General features: G+C 37.8%; 2 protein-coding genes across 4 annotated transcripts; one reads left to right on the top strand and one right to left on the bottom strand.

The window, feature by feature from the left end:
* Window positions 1-1,206: 1,206 nt before the first annotated feature.
* LOC137966187 (pathogenesis-related genes transcriptional activator PTI6-like) lies at window positions 1,207-2,835 on the top strand. Its single transcript, XM_068812732.1, has one exon. It carries the CDS (start codon window positions 1,850-1,852, stop codon window positions 2,687-2,689), a length of 840 nt encoding a protein of 279 aa, XP_068668833.1. The 5' UTR covers window positions 1,207-1,849; the 3' UTR covers window positions 2,690-2,835.
* Window positions 2,836-6,057: 3,222 nt separating this feature from the next.
* LOC137966108 (cysteine desulfurase 1, chloroplastic) lies at window positions 6,058-21,617 on the bottom strand. 3 transcript variants are annotated; one of them, XR_011116183.1, is made up of 13 exons: window positions 21,217-21,617; window positions 18,224-18,357; window positions 17,221-17,380; window positions 16,662-16,848; window positions 16,368-16,513; window positions 16,187-16,259; window positions 16,007-16,070; window positions 14,730-14,829; window positions 7,647-7,805; window positions 7,090-7,292; window positions 6,513-6,918; window positions 6,280-6,398; window positions 6,068-6,149 (listed from the first exon to the last, which is right to left on the bottom strand). XR_011116183.1 is itself a non-coding variant. In XM_068812597.1 (11 exons), exons 1-10 carry the CDS (start codon window positions 21,487-21,489, stop codon window positions 7,122-7,124), a joined length of 1,467 nt encoding a protein of 488 aa, XP_068668698.1. In that variant the 5' UTR covers window positions 21,490-21,617; the 3' UTR covers window positions 6,448-6,918; window positions 7,090-7,121. The 3 variants fall into 3 exon arrangements, 1 of the variants encoding a protein (XP_068668698.1); XR_011116182.1 differs by having other exon boundaries at window positions 6,058-6,398; XM_068812597.1 differs by lacking the exons at window positions 6,068-6,149; window positions 6,280-6,398 and having other exon boundaries at window positions 6,448-6,918.
* Between the last annotated feature and the right edge of the window lie 336 nt (window positions 21,618-21,953).

The raw sequence follows: 21,953 nt of genomic DNA on the forward strand, positions 1-21,953 counted from the left end.
GCATGTAATTTTTTTAATCAATTGATACAGTTTTGTATCTGATTTGATCTTGACTCTATTTAAATCGGTAGAAATCGACCGAACTCAATTAAAACTCGAAGAGGAATAAGTCTAACACGTTTTGACTCGGTTTATCTTTTGTGAGAATGAATTTTCACCCGGTTCTTCATTGAGTTGATTCGTTTTTTAATTAATATAAACAGTTCCGTATCTAATTTTTCTAGACTCGGTTGGAAACTGGTTTAAAATCAACATAACACATTTAAAACTCGAAGAGCAATGAGTCTAACTCTGTCTTGACTCGGTCTTTTTTTATTGATTTTGAGTTTAGGTTGATTTGTAGGCTTAAGGTAAATCAACTCAGATCCGAAGTTAAACAACGCTTTGGCCTCTGGACCGACGTCAACGACCCGCCGCGTGTACGGCGGCGATGGAAAAGCTACTGACGAGGATACTTTTCTAGCCCGTGAGACCCACGGTTAAACTAAGGTCTCCCTTCCGGCCAGACCACAAATAAGGAAGCCGAAGTCAGTCATCGCAGTAACGACTTCCACGGCGACTTCCATCACATTTTTTCTCTGACGAAGATACCCTCCCTTCCGTTCTAGTGCCTTTGAATCCAGACCATGGCGTTAATTTGACTCGACCCGAGTCGTAAAGACATGGCTTTATTCACTGGCTACCCATCCGAGTCATAAATGAGTTGGACGCAGGTTTTTGGTGACCCGATTCAAATCATAAATGGGTCAGATGTAGGTTTTTCACTGATAACCGCATCAGAGTCACAAATGAGTTGGACACATGTTTAAGTGAGTCGATGAAGATTTTAGAGGGGATGAGTTTGACTCATCCGTTTTGCTTCTTGTGAGTCTCGTTTGACTCACATGAACTCTTGAAAAGCGATCTGACACAATTGACCAGACCTGGGTTTCATCACGGCCGAGTTGTGTCCGAGTCTTGGAGAAAATTCATGATTTTATACACTTGACAAACAGACCAGGTTTAAGTTGACCCAACTCCGATCCGTTTCACCCTTCCCCAGCCGAAACGGTCGACCCATTCTCGTCATTTCGCGGGAAAAACCAACACGAGACCGATACGTGACCAAAACGCCAGCTGGCTCGTTCGTTTTCTTCCCTCTCATCCCCATCGTGCCCTATAAGTACCCATCCCTCCTCACCCTTTCTCCGTTCCCTCACTACCCCACTCCCCGCCACTTTCCTCTCTCACAGTGCCGCTCGAATCTCGATCTTAACCCCTCTCAAATCGAAAACTCGAAGATCCGAATCGAACACAGATTCGTTCCAAAGTCTTTTTTTTTTTTTGGTTAACTTCTTCTGGACCTTCTGGTTTTCTGCCACAAGCTTCGGCCAGAAAGCCGGCAGTTCCGGAGATCTCTCCCGACGAATTCCTCTGCATTTTTTTTTTCAAAAGAGGAATGTAAGATTCTCTATAGGCTCATCAATCCAAGTTTCTCGATGTGTGACGATACCGGTCGCACTGCACGTGGATCTTCTTCTCAGAAGCTTCGGAAATCAAAGATTCGGAGACGGAGAAAAAGATTTCCGTTGGTGGAAACATTCCGGTGCTAAAAACCCCCTTAAACCTCTCAAGCGGTTTTGCTCGTGAGTCGCGAGTCCCGAGTCCGGTGTTGGTTTCTGTGTGTCGGCTGTGATCTTGTTTGCTTAATTGAGCGTCCAGAAGATCGATTTCTTTGGTTTTGATGGTACGCTGTTCAGTCTGTTGAGTTTTTGGTGTCGGAGAGATCAGTTGGAGCGGGTGAGGGATTTCGGATGTTCTTTTTTGAGTTTGATGCTTGATTTGAAATTCATTTTCGTCGTCCGATCCGATGTATTCGACGGCGAGCAAATACTCGAGTCTTTCTGGAGCTCGAGTCAAGTTCTCGGAGCATGTTTTGACGACCAGAAAATCAGCGTGTAGGAGGAAAGTGGCTGGAAATCATCACTGGGCTGCCAGAACGGTAGCAGAATCTCAGCAGAAGGTTGTACGGATTATTGTGACGGATGCGGACGCCACGGACTCGTCCAGCGACGAGGAACAGGAGGAGGCGGCGGCGGTGCGGCGAGTGAAGCGGCACATCAACGAAATTGACATCCGCCGCACTCCCCGCCGCACGCGGCGGCCGACGGAGGAAACTAACCAGCAGCGCCTAAAGAGATTCGTCGGTTTGCGGCGGCCGACGGAAGAAACGAGCCAGCAGCGCCTGAAGAGATTCGTAGGTGTGCGACGGCGGCCGTGGGGCCGATACGCGGCGGAGATACGAGACCCGACGCGGCGGAAACGCGTCTGGCTCGGGACGTACGATACGGCGGAAGAGGCGGCCACCGTCTACGACAACGCGGCCGTCAAGCTCCGCGGCCCTGACGCCGTCACCAACTTCCCGTCCACCGCCACCGCAGTCGCTGCCGCTCACCTCAAACTGGAAATGGACTCGGTCGACGGCGAAGACTTGCCGAAAATCCTCTCTCCGACGTCGGTTTTCGGCTACGCTGATCTGACGCCGGTAGACGAGTTCTCGTACGGCGACGCCGTCGACGCCTTCGGCTTCGAGGTGGATCTTCCTCTTTCGATACCCGACCTGAAGTGGATGGACAAGTACTCCTGGGAGGAAGACGAGCTAGCTGTATTCGACTCAACCGAGTTCGAGCGTGAAATCGTCAACTTCTGACAAAATGACGAAACTACCACTCCTTTTGGCGCGCGCCCCTCGTGCAATACGGAATGGATAAGCGCCGTTGTTCCGTTTTTTTGGCCACTTTTCAAAATCTTAAATTTTAATTTATGGCGGTCTGGTAAGTTTCCGAGAGCTTTTCACTTTTTTCTTTACTCTCTCTCTCTCTCTCTCTCTACCCGTATTTATTATTATAATTTTTATCCCAATATGATGGGATAAAAAATTTATGGAAGGAAAAGTGTTTTCTCATTCCGAGTCACGGTTTTAGACTTCGAACAGCAATGTAACCAATTCTAAAAATCATCATAATATTTTCATGGATAGTAATAATTTTTATTAATAATTATATCTAAATTCTCTTTATCTCAATTCCATGGACGAAAATGCCCCTTCCTGTTTTTTAAGCTAGTGACCGTCGGCTGACGCATAATGAATGGACCCACCTGCGTTCTGTCACACACCATCGTTTTAGAGTAAGAGTTCCAACAAACAAGTCAAATATGGGCCGTTCATTATGGGACAGATGGTGCGCAGAGGTAGGGATTTGACATGGAGGGTGATGTCTATGGGACCCACTTCAAGTTGGACTGGTAACAACTAACAAATTAGTCAACTGCCTCGTGGTCGTTCTTCGTGTGGGTGACCAGTTAATCGTGGTCGTCCATTTTAGTGGATCCGATGGACGGTCCTGATTAGGGAAGTAAACGGGTCAGAATTTTTTTTAGTCATACTAGCACGGAAGCCTTAAGGCACTGATTGCGAGCTACAAAGCCGGCTACTTCGGCTGTGTGTGCGATACAGCTGGCCTCTCTTGTTGGCTTTCACGTAGCAGTTTTTTATATATCAAGTACCTTGAAATCTAATACATATTGATTGATAGGCCTCTGCCATGTATAAATCATATCCGAAAGTGCAAATATGTCCACCCTTGAGTCATTTTATAAATAAATTTGATTAATTAATTACCCACACTTGTATTTTTGAAATTTAAGCGGATTGAAATAAAATATAAAAATAAATAAATTTCCCCATTTTGGCATTTTTTTTAAAATTTAAATTAGAGCAAGATTTTGGTATTAACTGTAGTATTATAGAAGAACGGGGGGCAGAAACGGGAAGCGGCGAGACGGGGAGATTGTTGTGGGCCCCATCTCGGCAAATCCACATTGATGACTTAAGTGGGGCCCACGAGTCAACCACCGAGAGAGGCGGCTGTGCGTGACTTCGGAGGGACTGGACTACTGCCGAGTATCGACACGGCAAAGCAGGGTCCAAAACTGACTATCAAGTGTCTAATGTGGGACCCATCTTCTAGCACGAGTCGCCGTCGCCGCTTTGAAAAAATAGGAAGGAATTTTTATTTTAAATAAAAGAGTCAACAAAACTAGGCCTTTCGCTGTCAAGTGAAAATTTACAAATTTGCCACTATTGGAGGCCTTTTTTTTATGATCTTTATAGTTAAGATCAAGGGTGTAAAACTCGGACGACTCGACCCATAATTAGAGGATAACGAGTTGGATTAGGCGTAGACGATTCCCCTGTAAATCACCCGAGTCCTGCCTTGGACTCAAGTGCCTCAAACTGGCTTAAGGTGATCTAACTCAGATCTCTAGGACACCGAGTTGAAGAACTCTAGTTAATATCTTATACTGTCATTTTAATTTTATTTTATTGTATAGAAAATAAGCTTCCAAGTTGCACGAATATATAAATTTATTTTATTTATATATATATTTTTAAAATTAATTTAAATATATTATTAATTTTATACATTTTCTATTACAATAGATTTATACCCAAAACGTAGATGTAGTCTTAAGATTTAGTGAGAGGAGAACTACAATTAAAATTTTTATATAACTCAGGTATAATTTTTAATTTAAAACTTCAAATTTAATAACTAATTTTTTGGTATTCTTACCATTTTAAATAAATAAATAGATAAAATGGTATGTATAGACAGTTTGGTAATTAACATGAATTTTTTAAAGAGATAAAAATTAACGAATTAACCTTCATTTCCCAAATAATAAATATGTTTCCCAAAGAATGCAACATATTCATTCATGGTCATAATTATTTTGATTTGAATTGAGATTATACAAACAATTTAGGATTAACAAAAAAAGAATAAATTTAATTTAATAATTAATGAGATTATATCGTTAAAGGGACACAAATATGTGTCACTAAAATGTACAAAAATTAGACACGATAATTTAGTATAAAATAGAGTAATCCACATGAAAAAAAACACTCCCAAATTATTATTTTGGTTAAAGCATATGATATTTTGATTAATATCACTAAACAACTACTTTTTATGAAATCTCTAGTGGGTATTGTTCTATTTACAAATTCCTTATATTTCTCTATCGGAGCAATAGGAAACTTCTATTTAAATTGTCACAATTTTTTACAAATTCCACCAATTGCTCCGATAAAAAAAAATAATCTAAAAAGTACTAAAGAGGTTCTTGATTAGTTACCTCTAATTTTAATCTTATTTTTAATTATTTAAAAATTATATTATTATTAGGGTGAACAATCTAAGGGAATTTTCTCCAATAAAAAAAATTTCCATTGAGAAAACTAGTCAAAGGAAAAGAATTTTTTTTCTATCATTTTGTTCTTATGGTGGCACAAACTGTCCCTTGTAGGAAACAACACATTCACTCTGATATTTTTCCATTATGCATAATGTTCATTTCAGTTTCATTTTTTTTTTTAAAAAAGAACAACAAAATAAACATAAATAACATTATTTTTCATGAAAAATCTAACAAAAAATAATCTTGTATGCTTCATGTAATTTTTATTCCAGTCAATACATGGGAAAAAAAATAAATCTAAAAATCCTTTCATGTCTAACTTAGAAATGTGAGCTTGAGTGACTCAGTGACAATCAATGCTATGTCCTATGTATCAACAAGGACAAAACTCTAAAAAGCCACTCCACTTCCAAGTGTTGGAGAAGATGGTTAATGGTCTTTAGGGATCCCTACCTTGTTAGCACCAGACAAGCAGCATGCCAGCCACATGCTTAGTTAAGGGTGACCTCCCTACCCTGTGGTCACCACTTCTAAAGGACACCCACTAAAAAATTTATATGAGAATAGGTCAAGCATCTGCCATTCAACTAGTTTAAAGTTTTCAAGGGAAGGGCTTGGGGACCAAATATTTCCAAATAAGAGTTCTTTCATCTATGCCTTGTTTTACTCTTAACAAAAGTAAAGATCATTGGGGTCCCGGTCCTATACATAGGGGACCCTGTCTTGTATATATATATTATATTGTATAAAAAAATTAAAAAATCCTTTTATTTTTAAATATATAATTAAAATTAAATATACATATATAAATTAATTAGACCCTGACCAAGTGTCCAGAAACCAAACCTCTAGAAAAAAACCAGCAAACTTTATCTGCTAAGGCTTTTCCTGCTACACATCACCTGCAAACAGACAAGTAGCAAGGCCACGAAAAAATTGATGCAAATACAACAAAGGCTTGGATAAGACGAAGATATCATGGTTTCCAACAAGCATTCTTTGCAATTGTTGAGGTCGGGTAGGAGAGAGTACCCTGAAATGAGAAAAAACAAACGGTGGGTTTGTCCTTAACCCTTTTCCCAGATTTGGTCACGCCATCATCTTGTCTCGCTGTTAAACCCCACTGACCAGGTGATGTTGGATGTTAAGAGCTGTTAGAGCAGTGGGACACCCATGGAGTGAGCTAATTCATCTCGATAAGAGACAATAAAACACAGTAACGTCAGTAGGGATTAAAAATAACATTCAAACCATATTTTTCCAACCTGCTTAGTTAACCCCTGAGTCAACTGAACTGATTTGGATGCAATAAGGAGGTGCACCTTTTTTTCTGGGCAAATTCCTCATCACCATGACTCCTGTTACTGAACTCACAAGTCCTCGGCTTAACTCGGATGACTCAACCTGTGTTTTCGGGTGGCCAAGACTAAAGCAAAGAATCACGCTTGATACATCTCGAGTAAAACACTTCGCATTTATAGGGGAAGGAAACAATTGGTTCACTTCTTAAATTACATTAAAGAACGTTATTTCTCAGATGTCTTGGATTTACCCATCAATGAGATGTCTGGAAAAAACCAAAATACTGACATTAACTTTCTGGTCGATGTAAAGGATGTCATTCATCTTCGTCTATGCTGAGACTGCTGATAAATCATCAACTTGATGAATCTGGTGTAAATAGATCAAGAAACCATATTCAGAAAGGATTTTCATGTGGCACTGAGTAGTTACATTTAGAAGCAAAACACCATCATGATGCTCCACATGAAAAACAGTGACTATTTACAGTAGAACAGGGAATTAAACATTTAATTTAAAGAGAGATGATGGGATACAAACCCACAACCAGCAGAAGAGCTGTGGCAGAAATCTTATTGAAATGAACTGAAAAAACTGATTGTATCTTTGAGTGCCCGAATGAAATCATCAACATCTTGTTTGGTGTTGTAAAAGTAAAGGCTTGCCCGTGCACTCGCATTGATGCCCAAGAACCTGTGCAAAGGCTGGGCACAGTGGTGCCCTGAACGAATGGCAACTCCATGCTGAAACAAAAAAACAAACTCTTCAATTTGTGGAAGTATTTGGGTTGGACTAGCATGTACATCTGATCAGCCTGGGGAATAAAACCATCGCAACCTTTTCATTTCTTTGTTATTATGGGTCACAATTTGCAAATATATAAAAGATGGAGAAATGTAAAATTCAGGATCATATTTCCAATACGGATGGGTTACCACTGTTTGACAGTTTTTGCAATGTGAATTGTCACTTTAATCAATAGATGTATCACCATTTCTGTTTATTTAATAATATCCTCAATGTAAAGTAAATACATAGATTTACTTTCATAAATATAGCACTCACTATGATAGAGTGATAATTGACCATCGCTATACCTGTTGATCAAGAAAGGTTGCAATATCTGTTGGATGGATGCCTTCAACATTGAATGAACAAAGTGCAGCTCGATGGATGGTCTCTGAGGGTGCAGGCCCATATACGCGAACACCGGGGATGGACTGGAGACTGTGATAAAGATGGCTAGCTAGTTCTTTCTGAAAGAAAAAGAAAATGACAGTCCAAAGTCAAGGGCCTCAGAAAGAAATTCCAGACATCTTGCTTGCCAGTAATTTTACAAGACAAGCTGAGAGATTCTTGAAGCATAACAGATTTGAAAAAAAAATCTGGACCCCGCTTGCCAGTAAATGTCCAATAGAAGCAAATTTAAAATTTTTTTTGATCACATGCTACAGTAAAATTTCATTCCAAAAATATTAAACTCCACAAGACACGTAAGTACAGATCTGTAGATGGATTGGAGAAGGAACATATGTGACCTGATATCTGAATCATTACTCAAGTGATCCGAAACACACCACATAATTTGGTAAGAGATATACTTCATTAAAGATAAAGATAAGCAGTTAGTGAGTTATACATTACTTACCCAAATAAATTAAAAAGTTTGTTCGGTTATCTGATAATAGGGTATCAGACCTGTCAAGTGATGTTATTAGCAAGGTGTAGTTTGGACAGGCCACTTAAAAGTCTGTCTTGTTTGGTTGTTTGCTAAACTTTCTTCTAATCGTTTTTTAACTAGATATAAATGAGATATGGAGGGGTCGGTCCCTATCCAACATCATCTACTTCAGGTACCTTATTCTTCTCCTCTCTTTTACTGAAATCCTTCTGTTTCTTTTTTTCTCCTTATTTCCAGATATAATAAGACCCAAGGAAAATTCAGATATTCAATATATGATGTGGGTTTTCAGACATGAAACAAATCTTCATGAATGTAATATCTGAAAGTATTTCTTCAATAATTTCAATATTTACGTTCTAAGATATCCATTTAGCCATAGTAAATTGGACCCAGCTTTGTCGACATCATCTCAAGAAAATAAATTTCGAGTTTTCGAGAACGCAAAGCCAGACTCTTCTAGTTCAGACCCATTGTTAATTTGAACTCCAATATTGAAGACGCACTATTTTCATATTTATCAAGTATTAGCGTTTCTACCCTTGATTATAAATAAGACATCATGGAGAGGAGAGGCTCATACTTGAACTATCTTTGTGAGGTTCAATACCCTAGCCCGTGCCCTCTCCTTGCTCTCCTTCTATGCTCTTCTTTCTCTCTTTTTTCCTTCTCCTTCTTGTTACTTCTTCTTCACCTCCACTCCAACTCTTTCAAGCATGAAACTCTAGAATCTAATATGGTATAAAAGCAGATATTCTAGGGTTTTGTTAAACTGCTCTAAAGTTATGCAAAGAGCTTGGAAAGAGGGACTTCCCCCATCAAGTTTTGAAGCAACTATGTGCTGAAAATAGTCCAACAAGTCCTTGTAATTAAGCCAGATTGTTGAGGTATTCCTTTTTTGTGTTTTTTATTCTCAAAACCATCAATCTCAGTCCTCTCGTTGATCTCTCAAGTCAAGCTTTGAAATCCCTAAAAAAATCGTTTTTGACAGCAATAAGAAGGCTAAAACTGAGTTTTTGGTTCGGTAATTACTTGGCTTCAAAAATCAGTATTATTGATGCCATAAAATCACTCTATAAAATACGAAAACTTCTCTATGAATTCTGATCATGTTGTTAAAATTTGAAGGAGTTTTATAATCTCAAAGTCATTAAACCCAAAATTACGGTTTCAAGCTAATAGTTGAATAAGAAGTTGTTTGATTCCTAGTGCTTAAACAAAACCCCATGTCTTAAAAGTTTCGTGGGCATCAAAGGAATCATTAAGGAAGGTTTGTTACTTCAGCCATTGTGTTTTTCATTCTATAGCTCATCTATTGTGTTTTTTGTGCACATGAGCTGTCATACAAGTGTTGGAATTTCATTCATCTAGTTGATCTCAGCACTTATTCTTCCCTCAGTTTCCCTAATTATTCACTTGTATCATTCTTCTTCCTCTTGAGTAATTGAAGAATTTTTGTGGATGGTCTAATGGCTGAAGGTTCAAAAAAAGTTAAAAGTCTTCCTATGCTGAATTCAGCAAACATCATTTTTAAAAATCACTACCATTCCACTAAAAGGGCTAAATAATTATTCATCAGAGTCCCAATCTGTCAAAAGGTTTCTTATAACAAGAGATCTTGTTGAACACTTGACACAATTCACTTAGATACAGCTACAGATGTTTGACTGACTTATTTTAAGTTATATTCCACTCCTAATAATATTCATGAAATTTATGATATTTTCCGAAAGATGTATATAATAAAGCAAGATGATAATCTCCATAAGTACTTTGCAAGATTTCGAGGTCTCTTACAAGAGTGGAAAGTTGCAAAGTCATATCCTATAGTCGTTGCAACTGAAGAAAAACAAAGAGAAACACTAGTTTCTGTCATATGCCTTGCCAACTTAAAGCCCAATCTTGAAGTTGCAAAAACTCAGGCACTTAGCTCTTTTGCTAGACCTTCTTTTGATGATGTTTGTGTTGCAATGCTCAGAATCCCACACAAACAACCTACATCTCAGTCAGAGCAATTAGAACATTCAACTTCTCCCAAGGTAGGGAAATGGCAACTATAATCGAAGAAGAGGTCGATTTGGTGGTAGAGATCAAGAAAGAGGTGGTGATTCCACTACTACCTTAAATTCTGGTCAAAATAGAAAGTGTATCTTTTGTAGCCTCAATAATCATATAGTTGAGAAGTGTTGGAATTTACATGGGAAACCAGATTTTCACAAAGCTAATAATACATCAACACCAGGCATAAAAATCAGTAAAGAGGTCACTTTAGACCCTCTAAAGGGCAGGTGACTTTCATAGAAGAGGACTATGGTTTCTTACAAAAACTCAAGACATTGATGGCTACTCCCTCAAGTGCACATTCAGCCACTGTTGCTACCATAGGTATATATGCTCTTAGTTCATGTTTCAATTCATCACCTTGGATTATTAATTCTGAAGCTTCTAAACATCTTACTGATAAAGTTGGTAACTTAACCTTCTCATCCCCTTTTGTTATGAACCAATTCGTATCTATTGCAGATGGATTGCAAGTGTACTGGTACCTCTCATATATCCTCTTCTCTATCAGTCAATAATGAGTTGTTTGTTCCATAATTTCCATTGAGCATCCTATTAGTTTAGTCAATTGACCAAAAAGCTTAAGTGTTCTGCAACATTTTTTCCCTCTCATTGTGTTTTTGAGGACATCAAGACGAAATGGGTAATTGGTGGCAGCCATGAGAGAGGTCTCTAATTCTTGGACTCTTCCATTCCGACACCTGCAGTAACAACCAATCTAGATGCAAAATAGTGGCATAATAGGCTTGGCCATCCCTCATTGGCTTACTTACAAAAGTTGGTTCCTAAATCTCTTACTCAATTGTTGAGAGTTTTGTGAGTTTGGGAAGCATCACAGATCTATGGTTTTCCCTAGGCAAGATAAAGTAGCTTTCAATTCTTTTTTTTTTAGTTCATTCAGATGTTTGGGGACCAGCTCCTGTGTCAAATATTTCAGTTTAAGTATTTTGTGATTTTTGTGAATGATTTTTCTAAAGTAACTTGGTTTCATTTAATGAAGGATAGATTGGAAGTTTTATCTGTTTTTTAATCATTTTCTGCTATTGTTGAAAATCAATTTAACAATAAGATTCAAATTTTCAAGTCAGATAATGTTGAGTATTTCTCTTCTCGGTTTCAGTCCTTATGTAAAAAAAGAGCATCATTCATCAATCCTTTTGTGTTTACTCATCAAAACAGAATGGTGTGTCTAAAAAGAAGAATAGGCATCTCGTAAAGGTTGCATGAGCTATTATGTTATCCATGAATGTACCTCAATATTATTGGCCTCATGCTATTCTCACTACATGTTACCAGTCGGATGCCTTCTAGTGTTTTACGGGTCAAACACCATTCTCCTCTCCAAATTGTTTACAAACTTATATGCCTTTTTGTTACCTCCTCATTTGTTTGGATGTGTTTCTTTCGTGCATAACATTATCCACAACCAAAATAAGTTAGTCAGTCCTAAAGCAGTTAAATGTATCTTCTTTGGTTACTCTAAAACTCAAAAAGGATACGTTTTTTATTCTCAGTCCATGAAAAAACATTTATCCCAGCAAATGTAACTTTTTTTCAAAAACAACCTCTCTATTCTAGTGTTTCTCCGCCTTCCTTCGAGCCTATTACAAGGATGCCAAGACCTTTTATTCCACCGCATCCACCTATCCTACATGATGAGCAGCCCACTGAGATCTCCTCTCCCATTGTCGATCACTCTTCTATAGAGTCCTCTTATGGTCTTGAAGTAAGTTCTCTTCCATCTTCTCCTATTATGTTTGGCCTACCATATAACACAAGACTCATTGTCCTTCGTGAGGAGCCCCACTTCTCTACCTCTCACCCACTTGCACTTTTTTTATCCAATCACATATTGTCTTCTAGTTGTGTCACCTTCTTGGCACCCTTTGTTTGTCTCTCGTAACCCTACCACTTATAAGGAGGCTCGTCTTGATCCAAGGTAGAAAGTTGCCATGGACAAAGAAATGTATGCAATTTATCAAAATAACACTTGGGATTTAGTAGTAATTCCATCCACACAAAAACAGTGGGCTGCAGATGGGTATTACCTTACCGTATATTCTGGATGGAATAATTGCTCAGTATAAAGCAAGGTTGATGGCTAAGAGGTATTCTATATCATATAGCATTGACTATGATAAGACTTGTTTCATCAGTGGCTAAGTTAAATTCCCTACGTGTTCTCATATCCTTTGCTGCTAGTTGTAAATAAAATAATTTTCAGCTAGATGTTACAAATGCCTTACTTCATGGTGACTTATCTGAGGAGGTTTATAAGATTCAACCACCTGGTAATGTGGTCGAGGTGAAGAAAGTATGTCATCTCAGGAAGGTAATTTATGGGTTGAAACAATCCCCTCGTGCTTGGTTCGATAAATTTACCAAAGTTGTGGTAAGACTTGGTTTTTAAACAATGAAAAAGCGATCATTTTGTTTTTACTAAAAACACAACAAGGGTATGATACTTTGGTTGTTCTTGTAGATGATACTATCACTGAAGGAAGTGATTCCATGGGAATTCAACAAGTTAAGGAGAATTTGACCAAAGTGTTTCAAACCAAAGATCTTGGTTTGTTAAAATATTTTCTCAGTATATAAGTACTTCAATCTAGTCATGACATAGTTTTGTCTCAATGAAAGTATTTGCTTGATTTACTTAAAGAAACAGGGATACTTGGTTATAAACCGGTTGATACTCCTATGGAACCAAATGTTAAACTATGTCGGCATCTAGAGAAAATGTAGATGTTGGAAAACTTATTTATCTCACAGTTACAAGACCAGACATCTCCTACTCAATAAATGTTATTAATCAGTTTATGCATCAATGACAACCTCCTCATTGATTGGCATTAAAAAAACTTCAGTATCTAAAGAAAAATTCAGGTCAAAGTTTATTATATAAATGTAATGGACACACCAATATTAAGGGTTTACAAATACAGAATGGGTTGGTTCTTCTTATGACAGAAAACCCACTTCAGATTATTGCACGACTATTGGAGGCAACTTGGTCACTTTGAGAAGCAAAAAATAAAGTGTGGTAGCTCAATCCAATGTTTTTTTTTTTTTTTTTGAAAAGGATGTATATATTAACAAAAAAATAAAGAATTACAAAGAAAAGGGGAGCAAATCCCTAACAACAAGAGATTGAAAGGACACTCCTGACTTGGCAAGCACATCTGCCACCGAGTTAGCAAATCTCAGGATGTGAGATCAAATACAAGAAAATTGAGAAACAATTTCAAGTCACCCTCAATGAGAAGAGGACCACCATAATGGTCTCGGAAAATGCAGAGCTCATTGAGAAGAACCATCAAAATTTAAGTTTAGGAAACCAGGCTTTGGGGGGGGTCCACTCTTGCATGACCGGGGTCTTGGTTCCACACCGCATTTTTGCAATAATGCTCCAATTATCTCGGATAGATGAACCAGCAAAGGAGGAGAAAGGAATCATGTAGAGATTTGACCATAGACATAATCAGCCACCCTTATCGCAGAATTATTTCTAGCATCAAAATGCCTCCAGTTATGTTCATTCCAAAGCCCCCACGGAATGAAACCAGTGCATGCGGATATCAAAAGCATTCCAAGCCCAAGGAGGGGAGTACCACTGAGCATCTTGCTAAAAGAAATCAGACCCACTGCCGCACAGAATTGCAACTTCGTCTCTCTGTTCCTACCACAAAAAAGAGCAATGAAGCAGAATGTGATTGACTGATTCGACCGCAGAGTTGCATAAAGGGCAGAGAGGGTCAATAGCTCAATCCAATGTTGAAGCAGAATATAAGGCCATAGCATATGCAACAGGTGAATTGTTGTGACTTAGGTCTTTAATGACAAAACTTGGTTTCCAATAACCAAACCCATGCAACTTCATTGTGACAACCAAACTACTATAATATTATGGCCAATCCAGTCTTTTATGAAAGTACAAAGCACATCCAAATTGATTGTCACTCGAGAGAAGCTACAAGCTGGTGCCACATCTATGCAATATATTCCCTCCAAAAATCAGCTAGACGTTTTCACAAAAACCATTGCAGCCGGACTCTTTGGTACTACTTGCAAAAAACTTGGTATATTTGATATTTTTGCACCATTTTGAGGAGGTGTTGAAAGAAGCACTAAATGGCATACCTTGTAATTACTAAGTGTTTTAAGTTCTTTTCCATATTTATCATGTATTAGGGTTTGTACCCTTGATTATAAATACTCGAGCTCTCTACAGGTGCAAAACCCTAGCTCATGCCGTCTCGTTGCTCTCCTTCTAAGCTCTTCTTTCTCTTTGTTTTCCTTCTTCACCTGAACTCCAGCTCTTTCTAGCACTAACACTCAAAAATGCCACATTGTTCCTAAACTCGAATACTCATCATCAAACCTTGTTTAGTAAAGAAAGGAAAAGAATATTGACAAAGAGGAACAAGATCAAATTTACCTCATATTCATAGATCTTTTGCATCCCAATGTTGGACAAATAATCAATTGCAGCCCCAAGAGCTATAGCTTCCCCAATTGCAGGTGTTCCAGCCTCAAACCTGCCAAGAAATATAATTATGGAAGATTGATTGAACATAACAAAATGTGGACACAAACCAAGGACTCTCAAAAAACGGTTAGAGCAAGAAATTCTAAATTTATCACTTGGAAAGAAAAACATGAATGTGACTTGGGATTGTCATATAAGGGGTTTCTAGCGTGAGGCCTTAGAGTCCAAGTTTTACCAGGAGTAAAAGGTGAAAGTGTGAGTTATCACCATTCAAAAAAAGAAAAACATGAATGTTGGCCAAATAAAAATCAGACAAAACTCTCCAGCGCCTATCCTTCATTGCTGTAATCTAAGTAATCTGAACAGAAATAAACCAAACAACTTTTGAGGCCTCCCACACTGTCAGTGGGATTATTGAGGGTTTGACTCACTTCACCCTATAGGGGGGGGGGGGGGGGGGGGGGGGGGGGGGGGGGGTGGTGGTGTTGTGTAAGTTTCCTGAATTCAGCCACCTCCCCAAAGCCAACACTTGTAATAATTGGAGACACACTGCAGCCTTTTCCATCCCTCACATGCAGCCATAAATGGACACCGCTTAACCCTTCTTAATTCAAACTCAATTTTGATGGTAGCTCTCATGTTATATGGTATCACCACTCCAATGTGTTGTTTGGTATTCTTTGTGATCGCATGGGAAACATCGAACTTATATATAGAGGCTGACTCAGCTGAGGCAGAGATTAGAGCCTTGATTAAGGGCTAAGACTCTACTATGATCTCTTCTATGGCCTTGCCATTGTTGAAGACAATTTAAGATCATTCATAAGTTGGGAATCTGGCAGCTCCCACCCCCAGCATCTTCCTCGCTTTTTCGACAAGATCATGGACATCCCTTCTTACCTTGACATTATCTAGATGCACAAACCTCAGAAAGTCAACCAAACTGCAGACACTCATGCTCATGATGGGTTCTCTCAACAACACCTTGTTGTTACGACAACCTACCCAGTTGTGGTTCCTAGGCTAGCTTCTTTCTGGAGAACTGGTGTCGTGGCTCTCTTATTTAGCTCTGATGTTTCTTTATCTTTCTTTTTCATTTTTGTACTTGTTGCTGTTCTTCCTCTTTCCTTTTTGAGGGTGCCCTCCTTGTATCTTTCTACTTAATTAAATCTTCTCAAATTAAAAAAAATAAAAATTCTTCTAAAAGTTAAATTAAGGTTCCTAACCTTGATGGTGGTTCAGCAAACGTCGAATGATCCAAGAATACATCAGCAATCATTTCTCCTCCACCTGATCAAAACCATAACTATATTAGAAAGATAAAAACCTAGACAAAGAATTTCTGATGTTAATGCCTCCACAGCTCATAAAATAAAGGACAAACCGCAAACTTGAGAGTCGAGTACCTAAGAAAGGCGGCATTGCTAACAAGAGTTCACTTTTTCCATACAAGAATCCAACGCCTGTAGGTCCACACATCTGAGACAATTTTTCACTTAACATTTTCACTACTCTCTACTTTAAAGTCAAAATTTAATTTAGCAACCTTTAGAAACTGAGACGGATTTTGCAGAAGAAAGCTGAAACCTTGTGAGAAGATGCAACCAGAAAATCAGCATCTAAATTTTGCACATTTACGACCATGTGTGGAACACTCTGACAAGCATCTACCAGCACTTTTGCACCAACAGCATGGGACCAACTCACAATCTCCTCAACAGGAAGACTAGAACCTGATAAAGTAAACCATGAACCATTAAGACCAATTGGCAAACCATCTAATGTAGACAACTAAATAAATTTATAATGTTCCAAATATGCCTAAAAAAGTTACAACAATAGCAATAACAATTATCCTTGTAAGTTAATAAAAGAAAGTACCAAGTACATTTGAGACATGATGAATGATCACAATCTTTGTCTTCTTTGAAAGCAAGCTCTTCAACTGCCCAACATCTGGAATCTCTTCTTCTGTCAAACTAACAAACTTAAGACTGGCTCCGGTCTTTTTAGCAACAAGTTGCCATGGAACAATGGAGCTATGATGCTCTGCGACTGTAAGTAAGACCTGCAACAAGTAGATTTAACGATATACAAAAAAAACTATAGATCACAAGAAACATAAGTTTATGAATAACTAGAGAAAAGTAACCAAAACCAACTATGCAGTACACTTAGTGCACTGCGAATAGTTCTGCTGATGAGTATGCTAAGGGCGGTGTCTCTAGCCCGCCCTGCACTTGTAATTGGGACGTCCATCCCCCTGAGGGCTGATTTCTTGTCTCTCCTTGTACTTTACCATTATTTTTATAACTAGAACTTTTATAAGATCTAAAAAAAAAATTAAAAAAGTAATCAAAACCAATCAACACAGGAATGAAAAATGGTTGAAACAGAATTTACAGAAGAATGAAACAAGAGGAAGTAGAAGAAAGTTCACCTCATCCCCTGGTGCTAAGTTTGAAAGACCCCAAGAATTGGCAACCAAGTTTATGGCCTCAGTAGCATTCCTTGTAAACACAATTTCTCTTGTTTCTTCTGCATTGAGGAAATTAGCGACTTTTTTCCGAGCTAACTCATACTCATCTGTGGCCTTAGCACTATATTTTTTTTTGAAGAGAAAAAAAAATGGATGAGCATCTAGCCTAAAGCAAAATGATATTTAGGGCTCAATATAGAACACTTAATGCTACTCAAAAATATGAACAGATGGATATAATATATGAAATAAGTAAAAATACAGAGTAGATTCTTAACATATAAAGAAATTCCCTTAGGGGAGTTAATCATATATAAACGAAACGGAATAAGCTATTATCTACACAGTTCCGATTACCATTTCATTATTCCATTTCCGTTTTGTCCCATTAAAAATAAAAACATTCTATTCAAATTTATTTTCCCAATTACTGATTAGATAAACGGGTAAACGGGTAAATAAGTAAAATTTTATTAAAAAATTCTTACCAGTTAAAAGGAAAACATGGCATCACTTCCTAATACCTAAAAAACCTATAAAACAATTGTAAAAACCATACTCATTACAAAGTCCTTAAAAAAAATACATCATCTTTAAAACAATGTTTATAAGAAGATTATCTTCTGCCTTTCTTGAGAGAAATCGGGATACTATCTTCTAAGTTATACCTTTAATATAGTGAAAATTACTTTTATACCCTTAAGAGTTAGACAGTAATGAGTAATTGGGTATGAAACAGCAATTACCATACTTTGTTTCATTTAATATATGATAAATGGTAACGAGGTAAAATGATTCGTTTAGTTAATTAAGTAAAATTTTTATTGCACTTCCATTCCGTTTAGTGAACAGTAAACATAAAACCAGTTAAACAGGAAAATTGACACCCCTAGATATACTACTATATAGGAACAGAAGTAGAGGTTAACAAAAGAAACAAACCCAGGCATATTTTTTCATCTACCTCAAGAAATGGATGCCACGGTGCACATTGGAGTTGTAGGTTTCATAGTAACCATATAATTTCTTCAAAACAAAAGAGGGCTTTTGTGACGTTGCAGCACTGTCCAAGTAAACCAATTTTGAACCATTCACCTCCTACAAAATTCAAAATACATAAGCAATTCTCATGCAAGAACACCAAGTCATCAAGAGCTATGGAAACTCTTTGGTCACTTTTTTTTTTTTTTACGATGGTGAAAGTTTTATTCCAAAGCAAAGCTTACAAGAATAAAATCTTAGGAAGGGGCTCCCTTACAACGAGGGATTGGAGAGACACCCCTTGCAACTCTTTGGTCACTTGATCATCATCTCAAATTAAACCCTGTTAATTTCAGCTATATGAACCAAACAATTTTTTTTTCTTTATTTTCTAAATAGTGAGTTAGGAGCACCAAGCAAACTCAGTTTGCTGGTACACATAGCAACCACTTCTATGTACCTACAAATCACTATCGCTCTATCAATCATGCTCTAGCAGTTAATATCAGACTCAATTTTGGTTATCTATCAACGATGTTTTATCACTTATTATCATACTCAATTTTGATAATCTATCAACCATGTAGATTGGGCCTTTGACTCCTATATATGTGTTAGTAACTAGCATTAAAAAAAAATATAGTTTGAAAATACTTCGATGTTGCATTAATGGAAAATATTTTACCAGCTGGGAATATTTAATCTTGATACGTACATTTATCTTGAGAATACAAAATTCCAGAGTGAGAAATCTTTTGCTTATTCGTCGCACAAGATATAAGTAAGAAAGAAGAGACGACCAATGCTAGTAAGATCCACTTTCCTCTTTGTCAAAAGAAATTGGAAGTTCGATAGAATGAGAAAATTGACCTTTTGCTAATTATTGAGAGGGACTCCTTGTTCATCATTAATGGGGGCATGGGTACAGTATAGCCCCCTTGGAGGGTTAATGGGCCTTTCTTCCATATGGCTGACCTATTCTTGTCCTCACATGTCTTGGAGAACCATGTTCAGTGTTCAGTCAATGGTGCTGAATCTCCTACAAGGAGAAGAAGAGGGGGAGTGTTTTCTCTAACTAACTATTGTAAATTTGGCGCTTCCTCAAAATATCTTGCAATATAGTGACTTGTTTTTTCTTTTTTAGCATTCCTGTCCTCTTTGTGTTTATCAAGAATAATCCCACATGGACCCAACAATTAAAGTTTTTTTAAAAAAATACTTATTACTTGGGAGGAGGTCTCCTAATTTCATGTAATCATTTTAGGCCCAACTTTAACATGGTATCAGAGTGTGTGCCCATATCCACCTAAATAACCATATGTGAGAGTCATAAAGAAAGCCCACACCTGAGGGAGAGTACTATGAATATTCCCCAATTTATCCAAGATCAAAAAATTCCACTGCTTATTAATTACAAAAAGGCCCTAACTTTGGTTAGTTGCTTTAGCACAGACATGGACCAACTTTTACAGTGTTCTTTCTGGTCTTCTCTTCTCTTAATAAAATTTCTCACCATTTAAAAACAAAAGAGAAAAATACATTTATTCCGAATATCAATGCAACAAATATATAATAGAGCCTCACATGAATTTTGATATTTCTAGGAAATTGAAATTTAAAAATTCCGACGCCAAACCCACAACTCACACCCACCAGTATATACTACTATTGTCCATTAAAATACCAACCACAAAGAAATCTCTAACTCTTGTAAATATCAAGGTCACTTGTATCGTATGAGATATATGAAGGACAACTAACAAGTACAAAGCAACAGTCAACAGCTTGCACACGCTTCAACATGGCAGCATTAAGTGTTTTGTCTTTCATTATAGTCTTTACTTGTTTTATGTTTTGAATTATAACAAGGTAGGCTATGTATATGTTCGCGCAAGGAATCAAAAGATTTAAGGCATATCACCATGATATGATAAGATTAGGAGTAGAAGAAACACCTACAGATTTCTTTATACATATATATTATATTTATATGCATTTATATATTTATATATTATATAGGACCTAAAACTGGATTAAATTGATAGAATGAATGAAGAATATCATAAGAGGATACAATGATGTCGTCAAAAGCATGAGCTACTGCAAATATAAGCCATTCTACTAGAGCATGTTGTTCATTTTTTTTTTTTTTTTTGGGAAAAGGTAAATTTCATTTGGGCCCAGAGGCCAAAGGTACGACAACAGCCTACAATTGTGGGTTGATAAACACAACAAGAGATCGCACAAAAGGTGTTAATGGAGACTATTATCGATAATACTACAGTTGGGGCAAACCAAATAGGGTGAAGACAATATTCCACAAGAACCCCAATAGATTGGCTATGTGTGGATGGGGTAAATGGGCAAGAAGAAGGCACGTTTGAAGCAAATGTGGAAGCTGAGGCAGGTGTGTGGTAAAACTAGAACCTTTTAGTTTGACTCTCTTTGAATTCTTTCTTCTTCACCTAAGGCTAACTATTCCAGATCCCCACCAATGAAGTTACCTTGTGATGATAGCCACTCCAGCTGATATCTGACATCTTTGGATGTCATTAGGAGGTCTTGGATGATATTCACTGAAAACCAAAACCAACCTTATATTCCTTATATCTAGGTTCCGATTCTAAGATTGTAGCTGAGATGAGAGACTCAAATGCATATATGAATGAAGATAGAATAAGAAAGCTTCTGAAGAATTTCAAATGACAAGTAGGAGGAAGAAATTCAATGATGTTATTACGAAAACAAATCAAGTTCACAAAAAAATTATCAAAGTTACATGAATAAGTCCCCAGCTAACAGAATATGAAGGCAAAAAAATTTCTTTCTTCACAACTGCGGAGAAAACTACATTCTATAAACAACAGCGCACAAATAATAAGCACATGGACCAGTTAATCCCATAAAAGTCAAAAACTTCCCATAAAAAAACTTACAAATACGAAATATATAACCGATCCCCACAGTTCACCTTACCTGATCGAGAATCGGAAAATCCGGTCGAACGATATCACCCATCGAATCAGACTGAAGAACCCCAGCCTCCTCCTGTTTAGCGACCGCGGAACAAAAAGATCTCCGACACTCTAACCTTGGAGTCCATGAACCCTGGCAGGACTGACTCTGTCTCCGTAACCTAAACGGAGAGAGCTTGACGAGAGCGGTCTGGATGCAGTGAGAAGAGGGAGACGGAGGCGAGAAGTGAGAGAGACAACGAGAGAAAGACGGGTACTGAGATAGAGCCACCATGTGAGCAAGGAAGAGAAGACGAAGAAGAAGAAGAGGAAGAACAACAGCACCAAGAATAAGACAAGGGAGAAATTCGCCGGGATTCGGGGAGTGAAAGGAGTGAAGAAGGCTGAACCGATAACGTATCAGTGGACTTTCCCGCGGAAGGAAATTTTGCGCGAAATGAGAATCGAGTAGAAGAGGAAAGAGTCCGAATGTAATTCAACGGATCCGACACGACAAACGGGACAAGGTTCCGGATCCTTATCTACTTCGGAGGTGGTAGTTTCACCTAATACCCATTTTAATCTTTAAATAAACTGTCAAAGTACAAAGGGATCCGGTGCACAGAGTGGTGCAACCGTGACTACAGCAAAAATAAAAATTACAAAATTTTAGGCCATCTATGGTTCGATTTCTAAACAGTAATTTGATTTGATTTCCACGCTCGAACTTAATTCGAGTTTGCTTAATTTGATTATTAA

Source organism: Aristolochia californica, unplaced genomic scaffold (genome assembly GCF_029961685.1).
Source record: "Aristolochia californica isolate CCGP_79_NKW_82.1479 unplaced genomic scaffold, dmAriCali1.0.hap1 SCAF_5, whole genome shotgun sequence".
Classification (NCBI taxonomy): domain Eukaryota; kingdom Viridiplantae; phylum Streptophyta; class Magnoliopsida; order Piperales; family Aristolochiaceae; genus Aristolochia; species Aristolochia californica.

What these genes read in the sequence shown, in the direction of transcription:
- LOC137966187 (XM_068812732.1), top strand. Translation starts at nt 1,850, where the DNA reads ATGTATTCGACGGCGAGCAAATACTCGAGTCTTTCTGGAGCTCGAGTC.
- LOC137966108 (XM_068812597.1), bottom strand. Translation starts at nt 21,489, where the DNA reads ATGGTGGCTCTATCTCAGTACCCGTCTTTCTCTCGTTGTCTCTCTCAC. An exon ending in ACTTAGCACCAGGGGATGAG is followed by an intron (nt 16,849 to 17,220) that starts GTGAACTTTCTT and finishes TACTTGTTGCAG; the next exon opens with GTCTTACTTACAGTCGCAGA. An exon ending in TTTGCTGAACCACCATCAAG is followed by an intron (nt 14,830 to 16,006) that starts GTTAGGAACCTT and finishes ATTTCTTGGCAG; the next exon opens with GTTTGAGGCTGGAACACCTG.